This window comes from Doryrhamphus excisus, chromosome 19 (assembly GCF_030265055.1).
Source record: "Doryrhamphus excisus isolate RoL2022-K1 chromosome 19, RoL_Dexc_1.0, whole genome shotgun sequence".
Lineage (NCBI taxonomy): Eukaryota > Metazoa > Chordata > Actinopteri > Syngnathiformes > Syngnathidae > Doryrhamphus > Doryrhamphus excisus.
Window position 1 is genome coordinate 13,045,150 of NC_080484.1, and position 21,348 is coordinate 13,066,497.

General features: G+C 43.5%; 1 protein-coding gene across 1 annotated transcript; it reads right to left on the reverse strand.

Moving 5' to 3' along the window:
- Nucleotides 1–39: 39 nt before the first annotated feature.
- On the reverse strand, nucleotides 40–17,883 carry itpkb (inositol-trisphosphate 3-kinase B). The gene is made up of 11 exons (XM_058056255.1): nucleotides 17,566–17,883; nucleotides 15,450–15,620; nucleotides 14,551–14,941; nucleotides 13,450–14,328; nucleotides 6,058–6,157; nucleotides 5,595–5,632; nucleotides 5,341–5,516; nucleotides 4,988–5,192; nucleotides 2,961–3,062; nucleotides 2,593–2,664; nucleotides 40–2,208 (listed from the first exon to the last, which is right to left on the reverse strand). Exons 2-11 carry the CDS (start codon nucleotides 15,494–15,496, stop codon nucleotides 1,999–2,001), a joined length of 2,220 nt encoding a protein of 739 aa, XP_057912238.1. The 5' UTR covers nucleotides 15,497–15,620; nucleotides 17,566–17,883; the 3' UTR covers nucleotides 40–1,998.
- Nucleotides 17,884–21,348: the final 3,465 nt, after the last annotated feature.

The window sequence follows — 21,348 nt, forward strand, 5'->3', positions numbered from 1 at the left end:
ATAGAGTATACCACTGCACCATTTATGGAAGTTTCATCCACAATCCTTATGAGAACACATGAACACACATTCATTTCTGAGCATTCTAAAGATATAAAACAGCTTAAATAGGCAACCAATTAATTAATTAACTTTATTCCACCTATAAAGTGTTATTTTATTGTGTTTTTCCCTGCTCAACTGGGATTATGAATGGACTTGAAAGTCGACTCTACTGATACTATATGATGCAGGTGAAAGAATAGTGAGAAATATTGTTGAATAAACACTATGAAAAACACAATATATATATATATTTTTACAACCTTTTATGTTTCAATATTCAACGGCATTTCGGTCATGCGATTCTACAATGCAGGCATTCACTTTCTCTAGTTATTAGTCTAATTTCAGACACAATATTAACATAATTATGGGCTAGTACTTTTCTGAAAACAATAATTAAAAATGCTTTTCTCAAATATATTTAAAATACACATAAAATGTGTATTTTATTAAATAATTAAATTATGCTTAAAAATCTTTTATGATTATTACACATTGTATTTTACGTAGTTAATAGTTTATGCACAATTCAAATAAAAACTCTGCAAAGGTCCGAAAGAAATAAAACACACATACACATCTTCTGTCACCATTTTTTAAAAAGAAACCATCCAAATAATAATAATAAATATACAAACAGCAAAACCATAGCATATGTAATACCTAACAGAGAGTTTTAAGTGCACATTCAAGGGACATAAGTCAAAAATTTTGGTATTGCAGCAACATTTCGGGATGTTTATTCTCCGTCGTAGCTTAAAGAGCAACAGAATCCACTTGGTGCGACAACTGGTTAAATGATTCAAAACAATTCATAAGCAAAGCTAGCTGAACGTTGTGGGCTTACAATTCCTTTTAGTGTGTGCAAAACAAAACTGATACTTTTAAAGAAGGCACTCTATGGACTTAACATTGCTCCAACTACTGTGTAACCACTGCAAACATTTACGTAACACTAGGCGTTAATAAGGCACAACCAGCGGGAAATAGGACTACTTCTGCTGGGATTCCCTGGAGTATTCTTTTTTTGGCCACACGAGGGCAGCAAAAACAAGTCGCGCGTCTCTCCAGCTGCTACATGACACTCCTGGCTTTTAAACAGGAAAACTGCACCGTAAGGTACAGATTGCACAATACCGCTTGGGAGAAAAACAAACAGCAAAAAAAAACCACAAATTTGTAGTAGAGTAAGCTTTACAACACCATGTTGCCAGATTGCAATGAGATAGGACGGTAGCACACCCTTGGAGACAAAAAACACCCTGCAGTGTCATGCCAAAAGCAAATATGTTATAAATAGTGAAGCACAAAGTCAATAACCACCTTTAAGATGCAAATAAACATGCACTCATTTAAGACTGGGGAATAAAATACACTATAAGACATGGGAGGATAATCCATCCCATCATTGACAAATGAGGGTAAGCCCGTCAAGGCACTACAGTTTAAATAAGATCTCTCACGCCAGGTAAAGTGTTCAGCAGGACTGGACTGCACTAAAATCATGTTCAAATAAAAAAAAAGTTACTGTACAGTGTTTGAACAAATCCCAAGAGAGAAGGGAAGCACTTGTGTTAGCTAATTAGCATCTTGCTCCACTAACTGCTAAAATGATGAGGTAAAGCACGCTTGACCAATTTGTAACAAGGGGAACTGTACTCATGCATGTTTCTAAAATTCAGGCTTAATCTATTTTCTGTAGTTTTACATATTTTTACATATGCATAAAAATAGCTGGGAATTTACTTAAAAAAAAACAATGGCCGGAGTGGTCTTCTGTGTGTTATACGAACAATATGTCACTAAAAACGAGCTTGTCTTTCCTCAGACTTCCACTGGGGTGTGCCAAAGTTTAACCTAGTCATTAACGCTTTCACAAGTTTGCTGAATATTTTGTCACATTAAAGGTCTGATGTATAAGGCAAGAATGTGTGTGTCTGAAAAAAAAACAACTCATGTTTCAGTGTCCAAGATGCAAGAAATGATGTCCACTAAACTATCCAATCCGATTAGGTAGCCATCCTCCCTGTTTCCTTCCTTCCAGGACGTACGGTGGTTTAGCTCCTCTCCCTCCGGGAGAGCGGTGGTCTTCCCAAAGTCAATCATCCACACTTTGGCCCTCCCCTTGCTGTCGTGGACGAACAACAAGGAGCTGCCAATCACCTGCGCAGAAACACCCACAGTTAGTAGAGCTTTACAGGGTTCTTGACGTGATTCACCAACTTTGTTTCAATATGTTGAATACTTGGATACTGTAAACATCCAGCAGCAACACAATGTTTTGCCATAACTACTATTTTGATTAACTTATACTAAACCTAGTCAACCACCATCTATCTGGAGAAGCGTTTCTTTACTCGGCTTTAGCTAAGAGGCGGCATCCCGATGACGCCACTTCCGGAAATGAGGCTGAACTATAAATGTCATTTTTACTAAACAATGTAGAGCAACAATATAATACAAACAATATAAAACATATTTAAGCAAAGTTAATGAATCGTGTTTAAATGTCTTCCTTTTGTCCATCTTTTTGGAGAACCTCATTACCTCATGAGTTTTGAAGAATGGTGAGATCTCCAGGGTGTCCCTGATTTCCTTCAGCCTGCCTACGTAGCTGTTCTGCAAACACACACACACACACACACACACACACACACACACACAGACATGCTTGAACATCTAGTTAGCCCAGTTCTGACATAGAACTCACTTATGTCAGTCATAAATGTGACCGCACAATGCTTACAAAGTGTTGAGGTATGTGTGTCTTGTGTAACGGGCTGGACGGTATATTGTTTGTGTGTGTATGTGGGTGAGAAGGAAGGAGGAAAAGACATAAAAAGACAAACAGCTGCACCTGCACACACAAATTGCTGCCTAAAGCGTTCCTTGGGGGAACCCTGGGTCACACTTACCACTATGTCCTTGTTGCCTTTGACAAAGTCATGGAAAGCTGCCATCACTTGCTCCCGCGTCTTTGTCCTCTTAAAGTCGCGGTTCACCGTCCCGTCCTCTTTCTGGCGAGCACACGTTAACAACAAACATCACAAATTGCATCATGAGTGGCGACTTGTCCCTCTTTGTTTGACGGTCCTTGAACGCACCATCTAACTTTCTCCCATGCTGCACAGATACAGTACTCATTCATTCATTCATTTTCTACCGCTTATCCTCACAAGGGTTGTGGTGGATGCTGGAGCCTATCCCAGCTGTCTTCGGGCGAGAGGCGGGGTACACCCTAGACTGGTGGCCAGCCAATCACAGGGCACATATAGACAAACAACCATTCACACTCACATTCATACCTATGGACAATTTGGAGTCGCCAATTTTGGAATTGCCAAAAGGCATGTTTTTGGAATGTGGGAGGAAACCGGAGTACCCGGAGAAAACCCACGCATGCACGGGGAGAACATGCAAACTCCACACAGACATGGCCGAGGGTGGGATTGAACTCGGGTCTCCTAGCTGTGAGGATGCATGCTAACCACTCGACCACCGTGCAGCCAGATACAGTACTACTATACTGTATTTTTCCCCTTTTTTTCCTTCCCATCATATTTTCTCCCAAATGCTGATGGTAATGCATAAAGATAAGATTTGATGAGCTTATCGAGTGCTAATGTCTCTGGTGGCTCTGTATTCATTTATTCATTCATTCATTTTATTCATTCATTCATTTTGTACCGCTTATCCTCACGAAAGGTTGCGGTGGGGTGCTGGAGCCTATCCCAGCAGTCTTCGGGCGAGAGGTGTCTCGTCGCCATCCAATCACAGGGCACATATAAACAAACAACCATTCACACTCACATTCATACCTATGGACAATTTGGAGTCGCCAATTAACCTAGCATGTTTTTGGAATGTGGGAGGAAACCGGAGTACCCGGAGAAAACCCACGCATGCACGGGGAGAACATGCAAACTCCACACAGAGATGGCCGAGGGTGGAATTGAACTAAGGTCTGCGTGCTAACCACTCGACCGTCATGCAGCCCTGTATTCATTTTAGATGTTCCTGTCTTAGTTTCTCTAGGGACAGACTTCACTGTTACAACATAACTAAACATAAACACTTATAAACATAAAAGTGGACCTTTAAAAAACATACGCAAGTAAAAGGTGAAAAAGTGAAGTGAATAGAAAGGGGCAAAGAATAGCACCCTGTGGAACACCTACATTGCCACATCTTCATGTAATGACGTAAATCTGTGAGACAATCTGCGATCCAGGTTATGTAATATACGGTATTAGTTTTGAGGTACATCGAGAAGACATCAAGAAGTCTTGGAGCCAAACTTCCCAGATTCTTGTGAGGCGAGGAAAAGGATGGGCTCTCAAGAGGAAGGAAGGGAGGGCCGTCAAAAACGACAAACAATAGTGGAAGGAAAGCAATCATAAGAAGGGTGGGGGGGGGCAGGTATTTTCGGCAGGGATTGGCAGACGTGAGTATCAGTAGCCGGCAGGTAGCAGCACAAGGAGACGCACGTTTTGTGTTCTGCTGGCTGCCAAGCAACAAGGTCGTATTTGGAGAGACAAGAGTATTTTCCCCTTCATGGTTCAAGTCTGGGAACAGCTCTTTTAACACACACACACACACACACACACACATCCCTGTTTCTTGGGATAACCCTCAGTGTCATGGCAACAGACCACCGGGAGGCCATGAATGTCCTTATATAGTCACGACTGTGTGTGTGTGTGTGTGTGTGAGAGCACAGTGTCAGGGCCAGATGCTAAAGCCCAACCGAGCTGCCACCGACAGGCCTCTGGCATGACAAAGAAAGAGACGCGCTGACGTACACTTGAGTTTCTGCTGAAAAACAGGAAGTTAGATCACACCCTGAAGGACATCCACACCCACAAGCACATCCAAACACACAATGGCCGAAGGAAAGACGCACACATCCGTCTTGTGTGTGTGTGTGTGTGTGTGCTGCTACCTTGACTCCTTCTATCCTGAAGCCAAGCGTGGCTGTGGAACTGATGGTTTCCCTCCACTGCATGTATCGGGGCTTGGTCACGGCCTTCTGCTCCTTCTCCTCGGGCGTCGGCGCCTCAGGGTCCACCTCGATCATCTTTTGGTACATGTCCGGTCTCGGGGTGGGCTTCTTACGGGCCTTGGTCAACTCTTCCTCTAGATACGTCCTGAAGGATGTGAGGGTGGGGGGGCAGGGTCAGCATGGATATTTCATCACAGCCAGAGCATCTTCTGTCCTCTCATGACATGTGGTTCTTTCGACCAATCAGTGGTCTTGTTCCGCCCCTTTACATACCCCACTGGTACGTGTCTCACCTGACTCCCATCTTGCAGTCCATCACGCACGGGTAGTCAAACTCGGCCAGCAGGTCCTCCATCTGGTTGTACTTCTGGCCGTCCTTCTCGACGTCCCCATGGTAACCGGGGACATAGGGGCAAAGCACGTCCCTCATCAGCAGGGACAGACAGCGCTGCTCGCAGTCACAGTGTTTCTACAAAGAACATGGTTCTGACTTAACACGGCGACAAGGAGGCACCCGAGTACACAAAGACGGCCATTGTTTGCTTACTTTTAATATGCGGCCGTTGGCTCCAGCCTTGAAGCTCCCTGTGAAGAGACACGCTGCGTTAGCTTTCTGAACGGTCAACCCAGGTCGAGCTGATCCCAATGGACGCTCGTGACATGTGGCGCTCCCATTTTGCCGCTTCCTTTTAGGGCCCTGATGTGTGGGACCAGCCGCGGGGAACCACCGTCAACACGGCCTCCTGTACCAATGCTATAAAAGGCCCGTCTCTGACCTCCACGCGACCCCCAAACTCTTTTGGTGTGGTTGATCACAACGTTTTCAAGGAAAAGAACACACGTAGCGGCCTTCACATGGACTCACGTGGAGTCAGCTGATTAGACGTGTATTGAGTCAACAACAGTGGATGTTTATTATTGTGGTTTGTACGACGCCACTCCATCACGCTGATGGATCACATCAACATATGGACTCATTTTAGGCTCCCAAAATAAAACATATACTGTACCTGCATGCCCTGCCAGTTGGATCCAGGGATATTTCTTCTTGAAGGACATGACAAATGGAGACCAGTGGACCATGTTCTTGATCTTCTTCCATGACTTGTGCTGCAAAAAAAAAGACACCAAGACAATCATTAGATCATCTGATTTCAACAGAAAGGTATTCAACTGTGGCAGACGACCAGAATAAAACAAATCCTCCTCTTTTATGGCCATTTTTACTTCATTTTTATGTATTTATTTAATTACATTTTTTAAGAATAATTATCGTTAATACTTAACTTAAATAGCTAATTATGACTATGTCTATCTTATCTCATAATTATGACTTAACAAGCAGGCTTCCATAATTTTTGCTTTAACAAATGTCATTTTTTTGTTTATTTATTTGATGTGATTATAATTTATAAAATTTATATATATTTATATATAATTTATATATTATTTATATATAATAAAAAAATAATTTATAAAAAAATAATTTTATTTATTATAATTTGTTGCACTTCAATGTGTTTAATTTAATAAAACCTTGTATGGGAAGTAGGATACTTATCATTATTATTAGACAAAATGATGAGGAAATAAAAATGGCCCACTAGAGGTAGTTAATTTTGCTTCGGATAAATAATATTGTACATGATCTTACAAGAGTGGATCTCTGAGGAAAACAATGTCTGAGGCTTAACAGCTGGAAAACACAACTTAATACACACGCGCGCACACATGCACACACGCACACACACACACACACACACACGTGTCCCCAACCACGAGGGAGTTTCTTCCATCCGTGGCCCGGCCTGCTTCTCCCACACTCTGTGTTTCCTTTGACTCCAGAACACGTTGACCTGGATCCAGAGGGTGGAGGTTTCCCTTGGCAACCAATGAAAACACTTATGGTGTTTCTCCAAGGGCTCTCCCCTTCGACTCTCGTGACACACACACACACACATACACACACAAACTCTCTCAGCATGTTGCTTTTTGACCAAATCTTTACACAGGGGGATTTATGTCTATGCCTCTACCACGGGGTTGGGGGTGGGGGTGCAGAGAGGACACGAGGACCAAAGAAGGAAAGGCATGACGTCACCCAATGTGGACCTGATGAAATTTATTGGATGATACCATGACTATCTATGGTTGCGGACTAATATCGATATTAGTGGCTCTTGCAGTGTTAAGCAACGAGGAGTCGCACGAGCCCCCCCCACCCCCACCCCCCTTACAGCATCTCATGACTAATTTATCGGGGGTTAATTGGTTCCAGACCAGACTGTGATAAGTGTATTTCCAAAAAGTAGGATTCAATATCAATAAACATGAAATAACACCTCTATAGTCTATAGTTACTATTATTATCACTTTTGCTATTATTCATCACAATGAGCAGGCTACAGTATCACAGCAAGGACATAACAGACGGCCGCCGCTAGCTTAGCAAGCTAGCGAGCTAAGTAGTTTACTTACTGTAAACTTAAGACAATGTTTGAAACAGAGTGGGGAAGAAGGACAAAGAAGCTAAAAATGTACCACTTCCACACAAAACAAGAGGAGAACACTCTTATAACATTACTGATGCCTAGTCCACAATTCTACACATACAGTGACTTTCTAGATTTTTTGACTAATAATATGCCATAGTCAAGCACAAAACAGCCATCTTTGATGAATTAATTATTTTGATTATACATTATATACATTATATTTATATAAATACATTATATTTTTCGATTCAAACAGAATAGCAACGGATGCCGAGAGTAGCAACATGATGTTACATGGTTTCCATTAGCATTAATAATGTACCAAACGTGAGACACATCTATCATCTCTCTGACTTGTTTGCTCCACGTTTTGAAGAAAAGCACCTCATGGTCATCGTCAGCTCATTAGCATTAAAGCTACACACAAACATACATTCCAGCATCAAGGCTAACACATGTCCAACACACTCCTGTGGGACCATCCGGTCTCCTTCCAGAGACGCCGACAGTACCTGAAGGTGGACGGCCGTAATAACGAGGACGACGCCAAGTGACGCTACGACGCTCCATAGGGAGTACGACCACATCGTCCCAGTAAAATCGTGCGGCTTCAAATGCAGCTACAGCCGTGATGAAACATGCGCCTCTCTCTTGCTGCACATGCTTAAAAAAAAAATCACTCAAAGGCACAAACACGTGCGAGTGAAGGACGGGGGTCGACAATCGTTCATCATTTGATTGGCAAAACAGCCAAGCAGCAATCGGGACATGCAAATATCCACTCCGGTTACCCAACGTATCGGAAAACATTGTGGCAAGAAGCAGGACACAAATGGGAAGGGCATTTCCCAACATTGAATATTGGAAGAATTCATGACAATTAAGCAATGACTTGTGACATTTTTCATATTTTAAGAAATTGATGTTCTGAACTCCTATTTTCCATGCAGGTCTGGATGGATGTAGACCTGATCTGACCATTTTTATCATTGACTTAAAGGGGTGTCACAAGATCTCGTCAGATTGACAAGATTTCTCATTCAGAGCAAAACTGTGAGCCTGGCATAATAAAAAAAAGAAATTAATTAACCACACAATAAATCATCAATAATGATGATCTTGGGCTGCACGGTGGTCGAGTGGTTAGCGCGCAGACCTCACAGCTAGGAGACCCGTGTTCAATCCAACCCTCGGCCATCTCTGTGTGGAGTTTGCATGTTCTCCCCGTGCATGCGTGGGCTTTCTCCGGGTACTCCGGTTTCCTCCCACATTCCAAAAACATGCTAGGTTAATTGGCCACTCCAAATTGTCCATAGGTATGAATGTGAGTGTGAATGGTTGTTTGTCTATATGTGCCCTGTGATTGGCTGGCCACCAGTCCAGGGTGTACCCCGCCATGTTTTCCTCGTCTTCCGCCTCCAAACAGGCAGGAAGAGAGTTTACTCTGCGCTTTGGCTTCAGCACATCGGCTCCATAGATAGAACAACGACGTGAAAGGAGAGAGCCCTGGCTCCAGCATACCCCCAATCTATGGACGGATGGATATAATACATACAGTATATAATTGACCCAATCTGTGTGTCTGAGTGTCTGGTGACATCCTCTGCACTTATATTATTAAAGTGTAAATAATATGCTCACCAATTGCTGTCCTATTAATGTACATTTTCAGGCTTTCCATTTACAGGAAAGCAAGCAAAAAATACACAATATGGCATTCCTTTGCAGCCAGAACAGCTTCCACTCGTCTGGGAAGACATACTGCAAAATCTTTAATGTGTTTGATGGGCTTCTTCCACACCAAACTCACCCAGGTATGCCTTTAATGGACCATGCACATGCAGGAAGCAGCAACAGGCCCTTCCCCAACGTGTTCCAACAATGTTGCACGCATACAAATTGTCCAAATCATTAAAGATTTGGGATTGGGGGGGGGTTAGAAGTGCCATCCTATCTGCATGACCAGACCGCCTGGATGACAGGCAGAGAGGGGCAGGGAAAGCAGTAAAGCCACCAAAGTTTCCATTGAAAGAGAGAGAGCACAAGACAGAAAGAGGGGAAATGGTAAGCAAAGGAACTTCTTGCAGGCAGGAAGTGGAGGGAGGAGGAGGGGGGGGGGGGATGCCGCTTGCCTCAGCTACAGTATTTTCCATATCCGCTGCTGACCACAAACAACAACACAAAAAGACAACCACAGAGAGGAGAGGACACAAGGGGACTATCGATACCTCTCCATCATATTGATATTTCACACTGGAACACAGCTTCATTCACTTGCTTCCTTGATACGACAAACAGCCACAATATCAATATGTGATAGTAAAGAATTACATTCAGTGTGTGATGTTGTAGTGTATGCATGCAAAAACGAGGAGGACGACGACGATGATGATGAATGCACGCTTCTTTTATGAGGGAGGAAACAACAACTCTGCTGTCGCTCACCACTGAGTCCTCTTGCCAGAAACAAACAACTGTCTGCAAAATTTTGACTGGGGAGGAACACACAATTGCACTCAGGGTTAAAATTAGAATGCTGTGTGTGTGTGTGTGTGTGTGTGAGATCCACCTTCAAGAACAAACGGCATAGCCATTTTGGTCAGGATGTCTCAATGCTGTGTTGTGCAAAGTCATCATTTATTATCCCTCAACTGTAAATGACGATTAACTAGTGTGCGTGTGTCCCTGCAGTGCAGGCAGTCAAGAGTTTGACAAACACACACACACACACGAAGAAATCTACAGCTGTGTGCGAGGGAAACTCGGTTTGACGTCACAGGGTTGCCGAGCAACAGGTCGCTGTGGTAGTGAAGATTTTCCACTGCGGCGCACAGCACAGCACAGCGTGTGTTTTGTTTCTCTTTGTGTGTTTGTGTGTCGCACTTTGTGACAGTTGTGGTGTCTGCAGGCAGGAGGGTGTGTCGGGGTGTGTGTGTGTGTTTCACAGAGTCAACTCTATGGGTGCAGTCATCATCGCAACGACATATCTCTTTATTTATTTTTTTAAAAAGCAGCTTTGCAAACTCGCTAGGTGTCAATTAAAAAAGAGAGTGCTAGGATGAGAGCACCTGAGCACCAGCTTCATAGCAAAGTAGCAATAAAGTAGTAATATGCAACTGTATATACCTCTGTGTTGCATTTTCCTGGTTTCAGTTTCAAATACTATGGTTTCCGCCACTGAAAAAAAAATTATCCCAATGGTAAGTCATAATTATGAGATAAAAAGTCAAAATTATGACATACAAACTGCACATGTGCAGTGGCGACACAATTGTGTGTCGGTATCCGATGTGTCTTTTGTAAATGTTCGATATTTGCGACATGTGTAATGAGTAGTCTGCGGTCGCAACATTTCTGTCCCCCGGGGGGCATGACAGAAAATAACTGTCGTAATGGTCAGTGAGACACACAAGCACTAGACTTTGAATGATGTCACAACAGGCATGATAATCCTTAACCTATAACAAGCTACAACTCAACTTCCTGTCTGCCCCCACTCAGCTTACCTCACCTCGGAACACATTTACACCAACACACACAAGCAGGAGCCTTATTTTCTCTTATTAGGTCTACTATATTGGGTAATAGGAGTGTAAAGGTGACTATAGGGGTGTTATTTCATGTCAAGAGGGCTCTAATTATGTTAAAACTCATACCGTAAACAGGTTTTCTATGCTGTAAATGTTGGATTAAATAATTAAATTCACTCATCACGGCCATGTGTGGAACCAGTTGACCGTGATAAACAACACTATCCAACATTGGTTCTGTCACCACTGCTATGCGTGCGTTACGCAAAAGGCGCTCCTCAAACAACAACAACAACAACAAGCTGGTAGAGGAGCCACTCTAATGATGATGATGATGATGATGAACGAGTTGAGCGTGTGTGTTCCTTGGCTGCCAATTTTCCTTGAACACAAGAACACACTGGCAGCGCACGTGTCTTCCTATCTTGGAGCGATGCCCCGGTGTCAAAAGATCAGCCAGACCGTGCCTATACAAGGCTCTTTGTGCACCATTCCAGCCTCCAACCAGTCGGCCCGAATGCTGGTGGAATACTAGTTGATATAAAGTGTGCAAAACGGAAAAAATGATGGCTGCAACGCATACTTGAGAGGGGGTCATGAAAAGGAGGAAAGGGGAATTAACATTCCTTTCTCTGCGAGCCCATGCTGACCGCTTAAAGAAGCTCTTCATGCGTCTTTCTGCTATGTTTGCTGTCCAACACAGCTAGGTTTTGTGTCGCTGTTGTTGACTCTCACTCCTCAGCCTCGACTCTCAGCCACATACCGCTTGCACGATCAAGCATGCTTAATATGTTGCTGCATGTCCGTGCAGCCATGCCAGGTTTCATCACACAAAAGGTGATGAGCTACAGGCACGCGCGCACGAGGACTGGAATATGGTCATGGTCGTGGTGGTGGTGGTGTTGGGGGGATGAGAGGGGGGGTGAGAAACGCATCTGTAAACCTTCATTCATCTGCAAACAGTCTGCAGGACACAACTTCTCAGGGCAACAAAAACACCAGTGGAAATATGCAAAGAGCGGCGCTAACCCTCCATTCAAATCCAGCAGCCAAACTAAACAAATTGCAATCCAAGACACCTGGGGGGGTGGGGGGGGGGGGGGGGGGGGGGCATCTTTATTGGAAAGCCTGGTGTCACGCTACTGTGCTGTCCATGCGTCAGCGCACTTGTAGCAAACGATCCACGTCTGATAGGCATTAAAGCAGAGCACTCCCGTCATACTAAGCAGTGGTTCTCAACTGGCGGGTCAGGACCCCAAAAGGGTGGGTCGCAAAAATCACATTAAAATGTGGAATATACAACCATTTTTAAAAATATTTTAAATGTAATAATGGTGCATTATTTGTATGCATGCAGTTATGATCGCCCTCATTTTTTTTTTAATTACTTAATAAATTTTTCACTTTAGACATCCTAGTGTTTCAAAAGATGACTTTGCCAATTTTAAAAAACAAATCCATTTGCTTGGTTTGACTTAAATATTAAAGTATAAATCAATAAAATACATACATAAATGAAAAATAAATATTTGAAAAATAAATAAAAATGACTTAAAATTATACAAAATAAGAACAAATAAATGAAAATAAAAATGACTTAAATAAAAGTGCAAAAAAAAATAGATCAGTGGATTCCTAAAAACAAAATAGAGGATCTTCAAGTTGGTGGCAGATTCCTTAAAAACTTAGAGTTTTTTTTCCACAAAACAGCAAATCTAGCATTTGTGCATTCGATTCAGCATTAATGTCATATAGAACAACCTTTTTTAGTCGACGGACTGGTTAGCTGGTTAGCTTCCCAACAAACCTCCTTCAAAGTGCGTGCGTCAACATGTAATGTCATGAAATGTTATTTATTACCGCATGTGTTGTGTATAAACCAAAAAACAAGCCCACCGTAAACCAAAGGTCTTATGAAGATGACCACTGACGTGAAAGAAAAGATGGCTACCAACAACACATTTCCAGCAATGTCCATCCTGTCTGACGGCAATGAATAAAGATCTCACAACAGTACATGAAATGAAAAGCACGACGTGAATTCAAACTCACCATGGGTACTAGTCTGGAGTTTGTTTTCCAGAGAAAAGATCATCACGATTGTTTGCTGTGTGGGTGACGGGCAGTGTGCCAACATGACAAATACGCAGACCAGCAGTCAACACAAAAAAGTCATCAAAGCTAACCTCTATGCATTCACACGCATAGATAAGTCACCGTTGATGCACTACACTGCTGATGGGGATGTCATACAACGTCATGTCAAATCAGAACTATGCCTTTAAAATATAGAGGATCTTTGATCTGTGGCTAGTACTATTTGCAGTACAGTATATAAGAGAAACACAAATCCCCCAAGTGACCCGAATGGACTTACTGCTTTCTGTTGAGAAGTGAGTTGCGCTGGGTTGAGAAGCTGCTCCCCTCTCTCCGTATCGCTGGAAATATCCTCCTCCGACTCTTCCCAAGACGAGGAGAACCCTGCGGAGGATGCCGAGGAGGAGGACAGCTTCCTGAGGGAGCGTACTGAGGCGTTCGATTGGAGCGTGAGACTAGGATTGGGACCCGGGGTTCCCCCGTGATGCGCCGTTTGAGGATGGCTTTCTAGACCGTGGTCTGTGATGATGACGGCGGGGATGGAGGGAAGGACGGCGGGAGTGGGATGGTCCAGCAAACAAGGGGGGCTCTGGCTGCTTTGAAGCCCAGGTGAAGTAGCGGTGTCTGGGTTAGCTTCCAGCATGTCAGCCTCAGTCTGGAGCAGCACCTCAAGACCCGACTGTTGTCCTTCTCTCATTTCTCTCTCCTTTGAATCTCCGTCATCTGCTGGTGTTTGTTTATTTTCCTTCTCCCCGCTGTCCTCTTTTATCTCTCCATCTTTGGCTGCCTGCGCGTCCGAGGTCTCCTGGGGTCCGTGGACAAGAAGCGGCCCATCTAGAGAGGGAGTTTGTATTGTTTCTGAATGGCCACCATTCTGACCACACAATGTCTTTGCTTCACAGTAGTTTATTTTAATAACACTACTTTCTCCTTCCTCGTCCTCCCCTTCTTTCCCATTTTGGAAAACAGGAGGGACTTGACTCTGGTGGGCCCGGGTCACTGAGCATTGGAGATCTGCGCTGTGATGGCCAGGACGGGGCGGGACTTGGCCTCCCACCGTTCGTCTCAGAGAGCGAGGGCTGCGTTGAAGCTCGGTATTAAGCACGTGGGCACGCATCCCAGAAATGTGGGCCTCGAAAAGGCCCACTTTTCCTTTGACCTGCAACACAGTGAGACAGGTGAAGGCTTGAACTGAAGCTCCATTGTGAAGCATCGAGGAGGAAAAGGTTGCATTTCTTGTCAAGCTGACCATAGAAATAGTGCAACATATTGTAGGTCTGTCCTGGCTGCTCAGTACAACATGTCTAAAGCAACAAGAGAAGAAGAAACAGTACAGCAGAATTTACACATTGTAAAGCAGTAAACTTATCTATACTCTCACCTCCACGTTCTGCAGCTCTTTGTGAATCTGCAGGAGTTGTGCTTGGCGTCTCCTCTCCTCTTGCTTCTCTCCACCTCCTGCCGCTGCTCCCGACTCTTCCTCCTCATCCCGTTCCTCAGCTCCGGACGAGCTCAGCCGCCTGACTCGTTGACCCACGTTGACGCCGAGGAGCTCTGGGCACCGCGGCGAAGGGGATCGAGCGCGAGGGGCGACAGCGAGGGTGTCGCCTGTACATCCCTTAGGGCTGGTTGAGCTGATTAGACCCCTGCCCAGCAGCTGGCAGTAGGTACCCCGATCTGGAACCGGCAGCACCGGCCGGCCAACCGGGAGCTGGGAGCCATCTCGGGAGCTGGTACCAGTGGAACCTTGCTGGGTGTGAAACTGATTACCACTGTAATCGGGGAGGAAAGGACCACATGATACACGATCAATACTGCCATTATCTATAAAAACGATGATTCAATGAACTAAAGAGGAATCTGATTTTTTTAAACAATAATACATCACGAGGTTAAAGGGGATCTATTATGCTCATTTTATACTGAGTTGTGGACTCCTTTCTAGACCTTCCAGATTCCTGCACCTCTTTCAGCAGTGTTTCCATGGACTTCCTGCTCTAGGTACGCCCACTGCGCTGTGACTGGTTACACTCCCAAGGACCTATGTAGGTCCACGTTTACTGAGTGCAGGCAATCTGCAGCCCATACAAGGAAGTCCGGATCGCATGTTAGTCTGTAGAGCCATTCAAAACTTCATTCAGGGCTCACTTCCAAATAGTTTAACATGAGGATACCACATTGAAAAAACTAGAGGTCAGAAAAGTAGAAAAAACATAATAGGTCCCATTTAAATATCACAATAGTTCACCATATTTCAATATTTTAACAAGATCCACTTACCCGTTCATGATTCCAAGGCTGTTACGGTTTAAGGCAGATGCTGCCATCCCTGCAGCCAGGACAGGGAACCTGAAGGCTGGGTACACATCTGACGAGCTCCCCTTCCAATACAAGGAGTTCCTGAGAATAGCTTAGAGAGTCAGGGTGGGGGGGGGGGGCTTTGTAGAAACCCTGCCGGAAACAAAAAGAAAGACAAATCACATCAAATTAACTGGAACAAGAAAAAAAAAACATTTCAAAGAATGAGACTGTCCATTCTCGGTCGGACACTCGTGCATCGCTTAGTGCGTCACGAGCGGAGAAGATTATTCACAATGTCCTGAGAGTTAGCCTCAAAAATAAAAGATAACCATTGTTCTGACTAGGGAAGGGAAAATAACAAGAGAGACAAGGATGAGGGATGACCACGAGAGAAAAGGCGAGGAAATAGGTTTCACAATGTTTTGGAGAAGATGAGATTTGTAGTAAGCCGTGGATGGAAAAAAAGTTGCCTGCCAAACATTCTTATAAATAGAGAGCAATTCTTTTCCAAAGTTGAAAGCCTCGAGGCCATCATAGGACTGCCTCCACAAGCTTTTACTCAGAAGCTCGCTGCAATTCAGTAGCAGTATCAGACACGAGCCAAGGTTATGGTTATAGTCCAAAGAATTATCATTTCATTTTTTTACTGTAGTACTTACAAGTACTACAGTTACTACAAGTACTGTACATACTGTTCACGATTGAGGGAAGGATGGAGCGTGAGATTAACATGCACATTGGTGCAGCGTCTGCATCGGTCCGTTGTGGCGAAGAGGGAGCTTAGCCGAAAAACAAAGCTCTCAATTTACCGGTCCATCTACAATCATACCCTCACCTAGGGTCATGACCTTTGGGCAGGGACCGAAAGGACAAGATCCCGGGTACAAGCAGCCGAGAAGAGTTTTCTCTGTAGGGTGACTGGGCTCTCCAAGGGAGGAACTTCAGTAAAAACGCTCTCTACATTGAGAGGAGCCAGATGAGGTGGCTCAGGCATCTGGTGGGGAGGTGGTCAGGGCACGTCCGACCAGTAAGGGGCCTCAAAAAAGACCCAGATCACGCTCAACTGGCTGGGGAACCCCTTAGGATCCAACAGGAGGAGCTGAACAAAGTAGCCATGGAGAGGGATGTTGATTATTAAGGCTATTACTAGTAGAAGTAGAACCAAAGTATACTACTTTGATTAGTATAAATCCTGCTAACTGATAGTGTTGTGTGATTCAAATGTCTTTACAAATTTGTTTTCTATGCCGGTCCAGGAGCAATGTGTGTGTCTGTGTTCCAGAGCGACTCCAAATTTGAGCGGAGAAACCCAATTTTTCCACACCAACTAATCACCCGGGCAGCAACTATGTGAAGAAGCCTCTCAAAGCCCCTTTGGCTCATTTAAATCCTGCTGGTATTCCCGTCATGTACGGCCTTAAACTGCCCCGGGGATGTTCTTCCGCCCCAAGCAGAGAGGAACAATCACCCGGCTTTCCTCCTTTTTTTTTGGGTGGGGGGGGGGGGGGGTGTCAGGAAGTGACACAATTGCAGGGAAATAGTTCAGTTAGTGGTCACAGACAGGATCATCTGAATCAGAGTTTGAGATTAAGGGGGGGATTGGGGAACAGCAATAGGGGAGAGGATGGAATGTGTTGTGTTTACAGGCCATTCTGGCTGCAACTTCTTTCACTGTCTACACACTTGCTTGTTTGCTTTTATTAAAGATTGTTATTCTAATGGAAAAAAGAGCATGTTTCTAAATTAACCCTGAAATTTCTCCATGATGGACTGGCAAATAATACAGTACAATTTTGTCTTTAGGCCCTCTTGTCGGCGTCTTTTATAAATCATCAATATTTACTTACATACAAAGACTGTCAGTTGAGCTGAAAAGCCAATATTGGGGGTCAATATTTGTTGGCAGTATTTAAGTAAGATGGAAAGTATGTAAATTATTGTGGGAAAATATGTGGATAAGTGTGTATGAGTATGGATAAAAACTCAACAGAATACAGTAGTTGTTGTACATTACAGCCTACTGTTGCATGAATATAAACATTGGTATTACAGAGAATAGTTTCTGTTTTACGGCTATTAAAGTGCAGAATCCTACCTTATAAGCTCTTCTCTGCAAGATGTCTTCTTTTAAATTACTCCAAAAATTATTAAAACAGTTTTAAGCTTTTTATTCGCTGCTCTGAAACTTGTTCGCCGTCCGAGCTAGCCAAGAAACTCCACCAGGATTTCCAAACAAGATTACAGAGACCGTCTTCCTTGATTGTTTTCCCCTCGGTTCGTGTCGCTAAAAGCCGGCAGATGTGACACCCGGCCCCGGGGGTGGCTGTCCGGGAGGTGCGTGGCGCCCTGTGAGCAGCTCCGCAACTCCATCCACAAGTGAGAAGGATCTCCATACGCCGCCGTTGCCATTCGTCTACGCGAAGCAGGAAGTCACCAGAAGGGGGTGCGCGCGCACTCACAAACAAACACTCTCATTCAAGGCGCTGGTTAACCACAACATGACGTCACTGGTCATGCTCACCGGACTGGACAAACAATTTTGTCATTCAATTCAACTTTATTTACAACGAGACAATTCACTTCTGATCAAAAGAGTACAAAAGTATATAAATACTCAGGTAAAAGGAATGAACTTTTAATATGTACTCAGTAATAGTACTGCTTACATGTAAAGTGTACAGGCACAGAGTTTAAAAACAACTTTAAAATCGATACAATTACATTAGAGCGAGTGTATTTGTTCCTTTTTCAATCTGCTATGACTAAACAATATTTGCTCACCTGGGATGCATGGCCATCAAGTGGTTAGTGCCGTTGTCCCACAGCAAGAAGGTTCCGGGTTTGAGTCCCAGCTCTGGCCTTTTCCATATAGAGTCTGCAGGGATCCTCCAGTTGAGGGCAGGGCAGACTAATACTATTATATAGTAATAGAATAAGTCTGAATTTATTTATGTGTGTGTGTGTGTGTGTGTATACATGCAACTTTACTTTTACTTTTCATCTATTGTGTTTGAAATGGAGGAAGTATCCCAAATGATACACTGTTGTTCAGTTTCCGAAGCGAAACTGAACATGAAAGATCAGTGTGGAAATGAGGAAACTGGCAACAAGGACAGAATCATGTAACAATGTCTTTGTCATTCTCTTGACATCTGTGTTAGAAAAGTACTCTTCAGGTCTCTAAAGTGATGAAAACATTTGTTTCAAGTCTATTTGAGCATCAAACCTTCAGGTCATATAATCGCTCGCTAATTTTTTTTTTTGTAGAAGGTTTTGGTTTTAATCTTTTCTTCAAATAGATATTGTGCTCGCATTATCCTAAATAAAGATGATTTGTATAGCTCAAGGGTGATCAGAGTCAATAATGTTCCCTTCCAAGTCCACCAAAGTCCATGTGTTCTTTTCTCAGGGAAGGTGTTGTCACGCCATTCAAACATATGTATATTAAATATAAGGAGTAAAAGCAAAAGTTAAGGCATAGGGGGTCAAACTGCCAAATCTGGCCTGTGCAACTGTTTGGAAAACAGCATGGAAGTCACCCGCCTCGTGGGCCTTATCAAACAAAGCGCTTACAGCCTTAATCTGCATGACTAAGCGATGCAAAATTATGCCTCTGGTATTTTCATTTAAAAAGTGAAAACAATACTTTTACATAGCACAGAATTCACAACCATTCTTAATGAGGATTCAGAACAAAAGTCAAAATAATACACAGCTAAAAACAGCATTCTAACTATTACACCCTGTCTGTACAAAATAACACCTTAAATAACATGCAGTCAAAAGTGAAGCAAAGCATGTTGGGAAATGCATAAGTCATATATGCACAGACTAACATTGCACAGCGTGCACGGGGAAGCAGAGAAAATGTGTGTAGGGTGCCCTCTTGTGGTCAGTCGGTACATTTATCTCGCTGCTCTTTGTAGTGCTGCAGGGGATTTGTTAATATATAAACAGAGAAAACCCAAATGTTTGTTATGTCACAAATTTGTGGTTATGCAAAATATTTCATAATTATATCTTTTTTTAAACAATTTGACTTTTTTTTAACTGTATGACCCTTTTTTCTTTCTTTTCTATAGCTTTTTAAGGCCTCCGTCATTCAGTTCTTCCTTACACGACACCTGATCCTAGCGTTTAGAGTTACCATGCACACAAAAGGTGTGAGAGAACGACGGGAGCTTGACTTCACCCCAAGCAAACAGGTGCGCGGCGAGAGAACAGTATAGGTTATTGTGTTTGCACAGCGCAACGAGGTGTTTACGAGTGTCAGAGCTGTTCAACAACTGCTGCACCTGCTGGCGTCAGGTAAAACTATATGGTTTGCTGGTACATATCCATCATAATGCGCGCTTTTTCTACTTACGGGCTACCCTGGCGTCTTTGTTGACATACATTTGCATGCTGTAAAGTGTTTGAAGGGCATTATTTTGCCTTCATGAACCACCACAATTGTGTGGAAAAACAAAAACAAAGAAAATGTGATTGAAGTGTAGACTATGATCTTTAATTGAAGAGTTTTTCCAAAATATAGCATTTATCATTTTGGAAAAACAGCCATATTTTCAGGGGGTCCGAAGTATAGACATTGTTTGTGTTGGTGCAAACAGTGTCGTTCTCAAAATTAGGGATGTTCTGATTCCCATCACCCATGAATGACACCAATCACGGGATTAACTGTACATTTTTACTTCATTTATTGGCATATAACACTTATTTTTGCGCCTTTATTTGTGTGAAACAACTTTTGTACTATTTGACACAAACCTGAATTGAATTTGATGCATGTTTTAGAGCAGTGCGACATAAATTGATTACTAATTATTTTTTCACTCTAGATAAAAATGGAACAGAATAAAAGAACACAAATAAATAAGCCCAGGTTGCAGGGATCCCGATGAACATGAAATCCACTCCTACCCCCTGAGACAAAAATGAGCTCCAAACTAACCGCATTGCTTGATGCAAAAAAAAAAGTGGAAAAGTAATGGGTCTGATCAAATATGCTGGCACGGATTGAAGCCGTTCAGGTTTTACAGACTAGTGTTGATTCTGGCGGGACAAAGTGTACATACTAGGTAGGATTTGCCGCCACACGATCGTTTTTTGTGATTGGCTTTCAAAGGAATCACATGTTTTTTGTGGAAATCAACGACCGATGGATCGGAGCATTCCTAATATTTATCCCAATCATTATAGCTTCACGACATCCAGGAAATGTGATTGACTTGGCGTTTCACAGCTTTCCTACCAACCTACTAAATATTACTGAGGGCCTTTTTCCTGTAAGTAAGCATCTCCAGGCACCAGCATGTCTCGTCATCAATCTCGGGCCCCGGTTCATTCTGCTGGCTGTCACATTTACTGCCTTCTAAACAAGAGATTCTTTTGAGCATAGCTGCGTGATAAGACGCCTGTTCCTCCAGAGATGGCTGCACTCGGGCGAGCATGGCCGATGTTTGGCTGTCCAGATGGCAGCGTCGGGGTAATTCCCCTCAGGGAGAACACTAACCACTAATCCCCCCCTCGTCCTCCTTTAAGAGAATCCATGCTGCCTGCATGACTTGAGTGAGCTTCTCTGGCTTGAAGCAAGGACAGTTTGTGGTGTCGCTCGCTGCACAAATCTGTGGCTTTACGGCTGAAAGTGTGATTGGCGTTGGTGCCTCTGGGTGTTGTCGTGGGGAAGGGAGGGGAGGCGGAGAGCCTTTTCAGATCAGGGCAGGCTTATTAGGTGCACAGTGTATCAACTGTGCTAATCTCTGTGTGGGAACTATTCTTGCAATGAGGAAGCTCTGACAAGCAGGTACACTTTTAGTCACCTTTGTTTATGTGTGTTGTATAGAAGTAGGCATGCCTCAGGGGGTATTTGCAGGCATCT